The 13,129-nt window shown below is 40.6% G+C and overlaps 2 protein-coding genes across 2 annotated transcripts; both read right to left on the reverse strand.

The window, feature by feature from the left end:
- Positions 1–7,219: 7,219 nt before the first annotated feature.
- On the reverse strand, positions 7,220–8,305 carry LOC131236012 (shaggy-related protein kinase NtK-1-like). The gene is made up of 3 exons (XM_058233105.1): positions 8,109–8,305; positions 7,937–8,029; positions 7,220–7,776 (listed from the first exon to the last, which is right to left on the reverse strand). The coding sequence occupies exons 1-3, from the start codon at positions 8,220–8,222 to the stop codon at positions 7,723–7,725; spliced, it is 261 nt and encodes an 86-aa protein (XP_058089088.1). The 5' UTR covers positions 8,223–8,305; the 3' UTR covers positions 7,220–7,722.
- LOC131236005 (uncharacterized) lies at positions 8,305–9,834 on the reverse strand. The gene is made up of 3 exons (XM_058233101.1): positions 9,829–9,834; positions 9,342–9,479; positions 8,305–9,135 (listed from the first exon to the last, which is right to left on the reverse strand). Exons 1-3 carry the CDS (start codon positions 9,832–9,834, stop codon positions 8,869–8,871), a joined length of 411 nt encoding a protein of 136 aa, XP_058089084.1. The 3' UTR covers positions 8,305–8,868.
- Positions 9,835–13,129: the final 3,295 nt, after the last annotated feature.

The raw sequence follows: 13,129 nt of genomic DNA on the forward strand, positions 1-13,129 counted from the left end.
TGTTCCCGACATTAACAGCACTAGCCGAGAGCACCACAGAGCCTCCACAGCAGCAGCGACAGAAAATCCCACCACCGAGGCCCCCTTAGCAGCAGCATCAGCACCAGCCTCCGAGACCGCAGCAGCAGAGGTAGCAGTTTCGAGGACCTCAGCGACATCAGCAGCAATAGCATCCTCCGAGGGGACAAACACCTCCCCAGCCAGCTCATACTAGATTCTATATGGCTCAGCAGGACCCGCAGTCATCCGGAGGAGTCGTTGAGGGTATACTTCCAGTCTCTACATGCATCGCCTGAGTACTATTTGATTTCGATGCTTCACACTTATTCATGTCTGAGGATTTTTACAAATCGACTAGATTGCCGATAGAGTCTGCTAGTGAGGGATTGACTGTATCGACGCCCTTGGGAAAGACCACAGTATTGGACAGTTTCTGTTCATCTTACCCCGTGTTAGTGGGAGAGATTTTCTTGTCCACTGACTTGTACGTGCTGTCGATGTTAGATTTTGACGTTAGCTTGAGCATGAATTAGCTTGCAGAGTATTACGCCATCTTGGACTATTTCGCGAGGACAATTATGTTTTGTATACCAGGTTTGCCGCAATTTCAGTTCGTCGCCGAGCCCAGAGGAGAGCCGTTGTTTTGTTTTATGTCCGACGCTATTGAGGAGCTTGTCGCCGCTTGTATCGATCAGTTGCAGTTTGTCTGTGATTTTCCCGACGTGTTTCAGGAGGTTCCGGGATTGCCGTTGCACCGTCATATTGAGTTCCAGATCGACCTCGTGCCCGGTACCACACCTATTTCGAAGGCTTTGTACCATATAGCACCAATGGAGTTGCGTGAGCTCCAGCGATAATTGGATGAGTTGCATGAGTTGGGATTCATCCATCCAAGAAGTTCTCCATGGGGAGCACCGGTACTCTCCGTCAGGAAGAAGGATGGCTCGTTGAGGCTCTATGTGGATTACTGCGACCTCAAACGGGTTATGATTAAGAACAAGTATCCGCTCCCGATGATAAACGACTTATTTGATTAGCTGCAGGGTGCACAGTTCTTTTCGAAGATTGACCTGCGTTCTGGTTATCATCAGATTCGAGTCCGAGAGGAGGACATCCCGAAGACGGCTTTTAGGACACGTTATGGTCATTTTGAGTTTTAGGTCATGTCCTTCGGACTGACCAATGCACTCGCAGTATTCATGCAGTTGATGAACGAGGTCTTCTGTCCGTATCTCGATCAATTTATTGTGCTATTCATCGACGACATTCTGATATATTTGAGAACCTGTGAGGAGCATGAGCAGCATTTGGAGATCGCATTGTAGACCCTCCGTGCCCACCAGTTGTATGCGAAGCTGGAGAAGTGTGAATTTTGGCAGGAGGAGGTGAAGTTTCTCGATCACGTGGTGACGAGGGATGATGTCGCAATAGACCCCTCGAAGGTTGAGACAGTGCGTCAATGGGGTCAGCCCATGACTGCGTCCGAGATCCACAATTTTCTTGGTTTAGCAGGATACTATTGACGTTTCATTGAGGGCTTCTCCCGAATTGCAGCCCTGTTGGCCAGGTTAACTCGGAAGGGTATAAATTTTATTTGGACTGACGCATGTGAGCAAGCATTCGTAGAGCTGAAGGACCGTTTGACATCCGCTCTTGTCCTTAATCTTTCCTCTAGGAGTGATGGATTTGTTGTATTTACCGATGCCTCACATATTGGTTTATGTGCTATCCTGATGCAGCACGGCAGGCCAGTAGCCTTTGCGTCTCGTCAGCTAAAGGTCCATGAGCTGAACTACCCCACGCACGATTTGGAGCTAGCAGCAGTCGTCTTCGCACTAAAGGTGTGGAGACACTATCTCTATGGGGTCAGGTTCGAGCTTTTCTCCGACCACAAGAGCTTGAAGTATCTATTCTCTCAGTTCGAGCTGAGGCGTTGGATGGAGCTCCTGAAGGACTATGATTTTGATATCCAGTACCACCCAGGCAAGGCGAATATGGTGGCGGATGCCCTCAGTCGTCAGTTACAAGGCCTGGAGGCACACATGATGATTCATGAGTGGAGGATGCTCGAGGATATAGTAGAGTATGACTTCGATTTTGGTTTGCAGTCTTCTATCATTCAGCTATCGAGCCTGTCGATTCAACCCTCTCTTGTTGCTAGGGTGATCGAGGCTCAGCAGGCAAACGAGTCATTACAGGATTATCAAGCAGAGGTAGCATCTGAGAGTTAGACAGATGGGCAAATTAGTTCTGATGGTGGACTTTGCTTCAGAGGCCGATTGTGTGTCCCAGATATTCCTGAGTTGCACTCCCATGTGATAGAGTTTATAATTTATTGGATATATATTGTAGAAAGCATGTTGATCGTTGGTTGAAAGTATGAGCTAGTATAAGCAAGGATTGTCTAAAAGGAGAAGGGATCGCATGACTCGACCCAGATGATTCAGTCTTTGGGAAACTACATGAAGTGTTAGACGACGGGCATTCTCAGGTAAAAGGCCACATTGGTCGACAAGTAAGGATGAATGAGGATCTGCCTAGATTTCCTTCAAATGCAATGAGCACACGTCTTCTTCGACTGGTAAACTACAACTCTTAAGATACCAAAATAGATTTGGTACAAATGGCACAAGCCATGATCATTAGGGTAATCGAGGTTTAAGGTGAAGATTTTCCAAGTACACCATATAAATCAGAGATATACATAAGAGATTAAAGACATTCCTAATGGCTTTAAAACATATCTTACATTGTGATGAAAATGGGTAGCTTAAAGAGAATGTTAAATTTCTCATCTATTCATTGTGTAGAGCCCTTGTGTGAAACTTCGAAGCATCTCATCCACATCAGTGTTTTTTTATTTTTTTAGAGGAAGTCTTATCAATAAGCCTACTTGTTAAAGATTTAAGGTGGCAACGTAAGAATTCTATAAGGTGGGCCTTATTGATCAACGGTCTAGATTGTCCTAAGTGTTGAATAGTGTGATCGGGTGTACCAGTGAACCCTAATAAGTTGTGATGCATTTAAAATCAGGTAAGGGGTGGTATGCTAGAACTGTGATACACAGACAATGTTCTAATGGGACTAGAATTGCCAAATTCATGTGGAGCCTTAGGGAGAGGAATTTTGATGGGTTCCAAACTCTTCAACCCTCTAAAACTATAAAAACATGGTTGGGTCCCCAATCCAACATCAATAGAAGCTAGAATTCCCATCAGAGCTTCTCTAAGGGTGTAAGGAAAGGAAGACTGTTGCATCTAGCCTACAGTAATGGTGTCTCAACAAGGTACGCTATCTAGTTCTTCTAATCTCCATATCTGATGCATAACACGGTCCTTGCAATTCCATATAAAGTTTACAGTTAGTATCAAAGACATTATGCATTAGGTATGGAGAAGCGGTTAGGGATTTCGATCCCCAAATCAGAAAAATTAGGGATTTCAAATTTTGATCTCCAAATTCTATATATATATATATATATATATATATATATATATATAGGGTTTCAGATTTCGATTCCAGAATCAGAAACCAGAAATTTTGATTCCCAAATCGAAAATTGGGGATTTCAATTCCTAAATCCAGCAATTCAGGTTTCAATTCCCAAATTCAATAATTAGGATTTGGAATCAATTCAATAAGAATTGGGGCCTTGTGGTGCACTATTTTCAAGTCCAATAATGGATTCCAGCGATAACCCTAGACAACGCCCACACGACTTGCATCCCAATCAGGTAATGCTTAGATTAGAAACATCGGCATCGTATTTCGACAACAAAAAAGGGGGTTTAGCACGCTTACCTGTCGCTATCGGGATAAGCAGCCGTGAATCTTCAATTTAATGGCTGTAAGAGTTGATCGGTAGTCATCAGACCTCCAATCGGCAACCATGGATGCTCTGACTTAGTGGTTGACAACTATTGGCTATGGAGGAACGATGATTGCATCTGTCTAGGAATCCTAGATGGCCAGATCTATATATAACCAGACTCAGACCACTATTGGCATCGTCTATAGTTGTTGCCCTTTCGAAACCCTATTTAGCATCGCTGTATCTGTAGTCAATCGCCGGCCGCACATCTCCATCACCGAAACCATGGATTCCGACCATCCTTTTTCTATAACATCTCAAACACCAAGACCCTAAGGATTGATGTCGGCTTCCATGGGAGTTAGGGGTGCTAGAGTCCAGCATGTAGTCGCATCAGCGACGCCTTTTCTTGGTAGAGGCAGAGATCTGGTCGTAGAGTGCTTTGTTTTGGATGAAATAGGGCAGAGCCCTTCTTAAATTCATGGTGCCCAAATTGCCTTGATGCATGGGCTCTTGATCGGGCCTAACTTCTGTACTTTTTTGGTGGGCCACATTGCAGGGGCCGTGAGAACCAGTGCCTACTAGTTAAGTCCAAGTGTATGGGGCTTGGACCTATTGATGTTTGCCAGTGGGCCTCCATTCATTTATCGTTTGTGGATGGGCCTTCTTCATTATGTTATTTTGGGCCATTCAAACCTTAGATGTATACCATCCATTATATGCATTGTGGGTGCCCCATTTGGACCATAAAGCTTGTGAATGTTGACAACCAGATCTATGATGTTCATTGATGGTGTTCAGATCATAAAGAAAATGATTTTGATTAAGCTCAGTTGTAGGCCCATTATCCATCCTTTAGGAGTTCATACTGACCAATGGAGTGAGGAAATTGAAACTTAACCGGTTTACTTTTCTTTAAAGTTCTTCAATTTTCAAACGATCAATACCGATTGCCTTTTGGGCCAAATCAGATTAATTCATCGTTATTCCATTGAGGGCAAGATTAAAATTGAAATCCTAAGTTTGTACTTGTAAGATTGAATTCGGTTGTGTTAGCCACCATAGTGACCTCAATTAGAGAAAATTTTATGGGTTCAAACTTGTGATATTGGAATTCAGTTTATGGATTGCATACAGTTGTGTTTATGACCAATGTGAACGATGACAAAAACACAAACAATCATCGTTTGGTAGGGGCATGAACGGGATAGAGTAAATAGTGTTAGTAATGTAAACATGAAAGACTCGTCCTACCCGTAGGTATTGAATGTATCAGATTTACATAATTGGCATCGCTTGGCTTCATGTTCAAGAGAGTCACTTACATGTTATGACTATCTTCCATATGATGAGTAATGATGATGCAACTGATTCTCGCCAAAATCGGATGGTTGGGCCCATCTTCATCCAGGATAGTTCAATTAAATTGACAAAACTTTGCCTAATATTTAGTTTTAGAGATAATTGTGAGGAGGATCAATGTGACACCATTTAAGGTTGTGCAAGGTACAAGACAAGCGGTGTCATGTTGTGTCATGTATGAAACAAGGAGGTTAAGGCTGGGATTAGGTGGGTAGGGATTGTAGAGCTTTGTCTATGAAATAATGAGCTCATAGTTGTCACTATGTGGATAGAACACGGTTGTATAAATGCAATATGATAATGAGGTCAGTGTGACATAGGAGCCGAAATGGATATACTTATGAGAGTGAGCGTGGGGTGTGGGTAAGAGCAACACTAACAATGCTTTCTCGGTGGGTGACATGGATATGTGTTCCATTGGGAGATTGGCGGCAAGTGTCATGTCGAAAGCCTGCTGGGGCACCCCAGCTGTGAGTTGACATCCCTCTTTACTTATATGAGAGAGAGAGAGAGAGCAGCTGAAAGTTTCAAAGACATTTCTTTTGAATCAATCAAATGAAGGCCCTTGAGAGGTCTTTATAAAAATTGAAATAGGTGACCACACGGGAGGCCACAGTGGTGCTACGTCAGGGGTCTGGTATAGAGGTGACACGGCTAAGCCATCACCGAGTGACACTGCACTACCACAATGGTTGTGGAAGCAGTGTTGTGATAGCACGGACGTTCACCTCCAAGGCATCGTGGTGCCACTGCTAAGTTGCCACTGGGCCTGCGTTGTGCAATTCCAAGGCCATGGTAGTGCAGACATTAGGGCATCTCTAGTTGGCACTATGTCGATGCCAAGGCTCCACCATGGGATGCTGCAGGGCCATGGGCCATGGCTAAGTTGTCATCAGGCGGCATTGCACTAGCATTGGGTTTCCTCTAAGTGGCACTGTTTTGTTGTGGCCCCACAATGGTGACGGCGTCGAGGTTGTATCATCAGGGTGCCATCAGGCCACAACTAAGCCACCATGGGGAGGCACTGCACTACCTCAAGGCCATGGTCGTGTTAGTGTCGGTGGCCGCTGGGGCATTATGGTGATGTTGGGTCTTCGTTGGATCATTGCTAAGGTGTTTACACCGTGGTACTTTTATGGGGCCAGCATTCATTTGATAATGGGTTGACCATGCTAGATGAGTTGGATGCCACACACCATGATATTCCCAACATGTATGTAGTGACATGTTCTCTTTAACCAGTTTTGTGGATGAGATATCTTTGCTATAAAATATCCCCATATATTTCTGATTTCGCATGAGGACTATAGCCATTATATCAGGCATAACACTGAATAATCCATATCATTACCCTCAATATGAATGGGCAATATTAGGAATAGAAACTAGATTAGTCAAATATTTTCTATTGAATATGACCATCTAATTTCACCGTTGTTTTATGGGCCATTGATAGAAGAATTTGGCCTCTTTTTTTCTCAAGTGTGCGCATATCACCCAACCAAGATTAGCCCCAACAGAAATGGTTTTGAACGCAAGAATGGAGAGAGAGAGAGAGAGAGAGAGAGAGAGAGAGAGAGAGAGAGAGAGAGAGAGAGTACAGGCATATGAAATTCAATAATTTGATTTGATTTTGCTCGCAGAGCACTACAGCAATTGGGACAGCGCTTTCAAGCACCGGTAAAACACCATAAAAGCACCGGCGAATGTATTAGCGGCGCTAGTCAAGTGCCGCTAAATGAGTATTGGACGTGGTTGGTTTTTTAGCGGCGCTTGTCTGAGAGCCGCTAATTGCAATTTTAGGCGAATAAGCGCCGGCAAAACTCACTCTGAGCGCCGCGGAAAGTGGTTTTTAACTCTTTCTCATGAAAAGTGCCGTAAGATTTCTACACAAGCGCCGGTAAAGGCCTTTGTAATGGATTTGAGAGGCCCTGGCATGCCAGTAATTTTTTTTATTATATATCGAAACCTGTATTTTTTTAACATTTAAAACACAAAAATCATGCAATACAAATAAAACTGAATATTAAACTAAATTTATATTACTAGACAATTAAAAAAATATATATTTATTACAATAAATTGAAAATGGTCTTCAATATAAATAAATAAATAAAAACAAATCCATCTATCAAACAAAGTTCTTGCGCTCTCCTGGACTGTCAAGCTCCTATTGCTAACGAGATGTTTGACAGTTTCCACAATTCCTGAAGTAGTTAAGCTCTTATCTAGTGGCAGTTTCTCAAGTGCTCCTAGCACTGCACTGATTGATTCTTCCACAGAACTATCACTTGTGCCACCACTGCACTTGGAGCCATTGGTTGAGAAACCTATGCCCGTCTAACTGAAGAAAATGATTAAGGCGACCATTCTCCTCTGTTGCTGATAAGGTACTTGCTACAATTGACCATTGTCTGGATGCATTACCTACATTTTTCGTAATATTTTCTCTCTGCCTCTGCATAACAGCAACTAGCTCTCTAGCAAGGTTTGTGAGTCCATCTTTCATCTCAATTGGGGTGAGGAAATCTTCTAACATCATATTGCCTTCATGCACCAGCTAGGTACTTCCAACACGCTAATACTCTCATCATCTGTTGTTTCTGAAATGCACATCTTAAATTTTGATGAGTTGGCTAAAAAATATTAATGTTAATTGATAACTAATGCCAAATAATCCTGAAAGCAAGGGATAAGGTGAGGTGAGCAACAAGTTTAGTGAACAACAAGCATTGATTATTTTAGAATTCATGTAGTGATTACCTGCTTTGGTTGGCCTTTTCTACCCCCAATAGTTGTCACGATTATATGACCCGTCTCTATGCCATTTTCATTGACCACAGCAGTTTCCATTTCCTGGAAGAAAAATTCACATTTCATAGAGAAGGCTAATATGCTATCAAGCAAGCAGAGATAAGATTATATTAAAACCTACCTTGTCATCTCTTATCTTCATATCATTCATTTCTTTAGGCAACCTATCCATGCTGATAGCATTTCCACTTGTGTTTCTCAATCCAGTCGCAAGCACCACACTAGCTGATGCCATTTGCTGCAAATGGGGAACCAAACAGATCTAGTTCCAGTACGTTGCAGAATCACTTTTTTTTTACTCAATAACACCCAATCCATGATTCAATTTTCTTATCTGGGAACCTAAACAAAACTAATGTTCATATCATGAATTCACATTTTTAAGGCGTTCAAGATAAAACACAGTTTCCATGAGGACTTGCATTTCCATGAAACCCATGCAATTGCCAGGAAGTCTATCCTTGAACAGTTGGTGAGCCTTCTGGGCAAATCATGAAAATATCCAAATCAACTTTTATAGTCAATAGCTTGACATAGTTTGAATTGCCACCAATGCCAAATAAGTTTGAGATTTCATTTAGAAATATCTAAACTATATTTCCTTTTTGAAAAAGATATAAAAACATTATCAGCAACAGACTGTTGCTTAAATAGTCTTTGCTTTGAAAAGACTAGTTTAAAGAAAAGGGCCTCTATTTTAGAGAAAACCCAATTCAAACCACCTGAAAATAAAATAAACCTTGTTTTGCAGCCTTCTTTTGCAACAATCCAAAAAGAAAAAAAAAAGGAAAAAAAAAAAGGAAAAGAAAAAAGTAAAAATCGAAATTAGAATATACCACTCACCATCTGAATGCACGCAGAGCAGACCTACATGAGAAAAATCAGGTATCATGATCATGTATCCTAGTTCCTGGAGAAGGACATCTGACAATTTTTTGTGGTTTAGCAAAAGCATCAGAACTGAAATCATGGAAGGTAATTAAGCATACATAAAGGTCACCATAATCATCCATCATGCACTGCAACAGTGGAGGCTCCCCTTCATCATTATCAGTAAGAAAAAGATTTGGATCAGTTCTCCTAAATAGCAAGTGAATAACATAACATGCAGCTTTCTCAAAAAAGGGGACGCCAAAAAGAAATGGAACCTGCAAATGAAGAACAATTACCCAAAAAGCCCATGAATAAAATGATGCACTATGCCCCATTTGACCTTTTGAAAAAAGAATGAGATGATGCATTCAATTTTCCTTTTCATATGTTAGCATCCAGACTTTCGGAGGACAATATTAAGGTGTATGAGGTTGATAAATACTGGAACTCCTGCAGATGGATGGGAAGAAATGAAAAATACCTGTTTGTTACCTCTGGAACCAAGATGAGGGGTAGCGATAGTAATAAAATTCATCGCCTCCAGAACAGATATTGTACCTCTTGAATCTTCATCCTGGGCTCCGACTGATTCAATATAGTCTCCCAATTGTATATCTTGCTACCAATCCTCCCACAGAATGTGCAATGAAGGAAATCTTCCCACAGTATTTAAATCACATAACAACACTTCACTATTGCTTGATAGACGTCACATTGTTTTGGAATCTCGAAATTACCTAGCTAAATATCACTAAGTTAAAAGATCATGGAATTTCATCACCTATGTTCAACTGTAGTCCAAACCTTTTAAGTCATCAAAGGTATTTGTCCCTTTTAAAGAATCAAAATCAGTAGAAAAATATCTTGATTATGTCGGGCAGCTCATTCACCCTCTTGTCAGGAGTGAGCAGATAACTATCTTGATTATGTTGGGCAGCTCATCCACCCTCTTGTCAGCAGAAAACTACCTTCATTATCTCGGCGGCTCATTACATATCCTGTCAAGGATTTTGGGTGGCTTGGCAGCAATGCTTTCAGCACAGATAAAAGTTCATTTCCAACTGCAGCTAAAAATTAAACAAAGTTTCCTCACATGATATTAGTTACCACCCCTGTTCAATTACACTACCTCAAACACTAGACTGCATTTACCACCCCTGTCGGGTCACCACATGACAACATTCTGCAAGTCGAATATATGTATTTCTAAGCTAAAAGAAATAATTAAATCATGTAAACATATTTAGTCTTCATTACATCAATAACAAATGGAAAATTAGGAGAGAAAAAAATAGATGCTTACATATAGAAAAAAAAAAAAAAAAAAACAACAACATATAGATTAGCCCAACGCAAAACCTCCTTCATTCTATCAAGACCCCATGCTTACAAAAAGAGAAAAAAAAAAAAAAGAAAAAGAAAAATACACTTGGAATATTGATGACAGTTTCTGAAGTTGAAGAACAAAAAGACATTCAAGTGCAAAACACAAGACAACAATCACTAGAAAAAAATCCTACCAGGAACTAAAAAATAGAAAATGGAACAATAACTAAGAAACTTACCTAGTACCTGTTTCTGAAAATTTCCATCAGGCTATAACCAAAAGTAAATCAATGACAAATAAAAACCCCGATCAGACTAAACCCAATATTTTGGACCACACATTTCATAAAAGCATCTAACCTCTCCTGTTACAAAAGAGGATCATCGCATTGGCTAAATTGAATTAGACTCCTCTCAAAAGGGAAGGCATGAAGCACATAATAAATTACAAAAAATCTTTTTTTTTCTTTTCTTTTTGACACTAATAAATTACACAGATTAGATGAATGCTGATACTAGTGAGCACATACATGCTGTCTTTGACCTGGGATGCCCTCAACTTGCTATCGGATAATGCATTATTCTTGGTAGCAGGAGTTGCACTTTGTGGCACATATAGAAATCGCTCTTCCTTAGGCCTCAACATAAAAAGGTAAAACTGGACACAAATAAACAATTAGACAATAATATAAAATAATTAAATCATTGAACCTACAGTTTTGCCTTTGGGCTCTTCATTCTCATGGTGACCATTCTCCAAATTCTACAAGTAAAGAATCCTAAGATAGAACCATCCTGAGGAGAACCATGAAATAAAGATTTAAACTAATCTAGAACTCATATACACCTTCATTTTTTGGAATTGACAAATGCCCTGACATGTGTTTTACAGGTGTTTTTAATAAGGCCTGCTGCCTTAGAATATCCACGGTCTCCATGTCCAAGAGCTTTTCTTCTAGTCTGTGACAAAAAGTAAACAATGATTTTTCAATTAAAAAAAGGACAATCATGAGAAAGAAACAAGAGAGCGCTAAAATAGTTGTCTTCTTATTATTTCGAAATGGCAGAACCCATTGAAGTTAAAGCTTAATTCTAGCTTAAGTCTAAGAAAGTTAACAAAGAAACTACAAGAACATCTGCATGTCAATCTTCAATTGAAGTATCTTAAGTTCACACCATTATTGTAGTTTGACAATGTGAAACTATTACTTATGTAGTTTGAAATACTCCAAAAATCATCATTAAAGCTGCATTTGGATGCACTATCAAACAGAATACCAGTAATTAGTTCAATGAAGTGGATTATCCAGATTGCAATTACCATCCTTAGTATTGATATTGAGGACTAGGGCCTAAATTGAAATCATGTTACTATCAAGTTGCACTTGAAAAGTATGCAACTCAGTTTGAAGTCTACTTCCTCATTGTGAATGCTAAGCTTTTCAAAACCTGGACCAGACCAAATGATCAGGGACCATACCCATAATTGGCCACCAAAATGGCTGGATAACTGTAAAGCCAGGCCCATTAAGTGATGAACTATTTTCTTACAAAAAAGGCAAATGCACTTGTAAAAGCTCAAAACCATGACCTATATTCAAAACCCCGATGCAAAAAAACGACAACTGCATCATTTCCTGATTTCTTGAACCAATGCAAATAACAAAATTACAACATGCAAAAAACATGAAATGTGCGTGCAACCTAACTGGAATGTAAGACCATTAGCTTGGAATAGATTTATAGGAGAATAGTTGAACAATTTTGATTTAATAGGGATCCATGAGGAATTTACAAAAACATACCTCCTTGAAAACCACACTCCGCAAAGACCGCAAAAATCAACGATAACAGTCACATACCTTGCTTAGTAGTAACTAACTGTGTAAAACCAGGTAAAGAAAGAACAGATGATAAAAGGACAAGAGCGTAATTTGGTCAGAGAAAAGATTGGAAAACAAATAAAGAAAAGATGCCTAAGGTTTCATATGCATACCTTAATCATTTTATACACACAGTACACAGAGCAAGCATAGCACAACAAATTCTGCAAGTGCCCCCGCCAGGTTCGAGAATATGCTGCGGCTTCCTGAAAATACACATCAAGTTAATATCCCAACCTGCAAAAGCATAGGAAAGCACCAGACTCATAACAACATCAGCTAGAATAACTGCAACGGCTAAAAGATGGTATCATCATCATATCCTTGTCCCAGCTATTTGGGGTCAGCTTTGTGAATCATGTTTCACCAACGACCAACTGCCTACCAGACATCAGCCCCCAGTAAATGGGCTGCTGAAGAGATGTTCTTAATTGAGAAAAACAGTTTCGAAGGCACCAGATTAGATGGGCTACCCAACACCCGAGAAACAAAGTTGCAAGAATATCCTTTGATAACAAGCACCAATTTAGTTTTCTTTGAAAATAGTATTTCTATCGTTGATTGCTTCACCACTGCCCCAAAAAAGCAAAGATGAATGAAACCATTTTCATACCTAACATCATCCTTCAAACCCACCCAGATTTCCAAAAACCATGAGGTAGCGGAGTCCATCTTTCAACCAGCTTCGATGGAAAAACACTATTGTGAATTGAATTTACCCAACCTTGATGAAGGATTGAGGCAATACACCTTTAATCTCGCCTCGCCAACTCACCGAGTTTCAGATTGATCTCGTGCCTGGTACCGCGCCTATTTCGAAGGCCCCGTACCGTATGGCACCGTTGGAGTTACGAGAACTGCAGAAGCAGTTGGACGAGTTGCGCGAGTTGGGCTTTATCTGTCCGAGCAGTTCACCGTAGGGAGCGCCGGTACTCTTCGTGAAGAAGAAGGATGGCTCGTTGAGGCTCTACGTAGATTACCGCGAGCTCAACAAGGTCACAATCAAGAACAAGTACCCGCTCCCGAGGATTGATGATTTTTTTGATCAGCTGCAGGGTAC

Source organism: Magnolia sinica, unplaced genomic scaffold, assembly GCF_029962835.1.
Source record: "Magnolia sinica isolate HGM2019 unplaced genomic scaffold, MsV1 ctg118, whole genome shotgun sequence".
NCBI classification, from domain to species: Eukaryota; Viridiplantae; Streptophyta; class Magnoliopsida; order Magnoliales; family Magnoliaceae; genus Magnolia; species Magnolia sinica.

What these genes read in the sequence shown, in the direction of transcription:
- LOC131236012 (XM_058233105.1), bottom strand. Translation starts at nt 8,222, where the DNA reads ATGGCATCAGCTAGTGTGGTGCTTGCGACTGGATTGAGAAACACAAGT. An exon ending in TGAAGATAAGAGATGACAAG is followed by an intron (nt 8,030 to 8,108) that starts GTAGGTTTTAAT and finishes TTTTTCTTCCAG; the next exon opens with GAAATGGAAACTGCTGTGGT. An exon ending in GAAAAGGCCAACCAAAGCAG is followed by an intron (nt 7,777 to 7,936) that starts GTAATCACTACA and finishes TGTGCATTTCAG; the next exon opens with AAACAACAGATGATGAGAGT.
- LOC131236005 (XM_058233101.1), bottom strand. An exon ending in GTTCCAGAGGTAACAAACAG is followed by an intron (nt 9,136 to 9,341) that starts GTATTTTTCATT and finishes CTTCATTTGCAG; the next exon opens with GTTCCATTTCTTTTTGGCGT.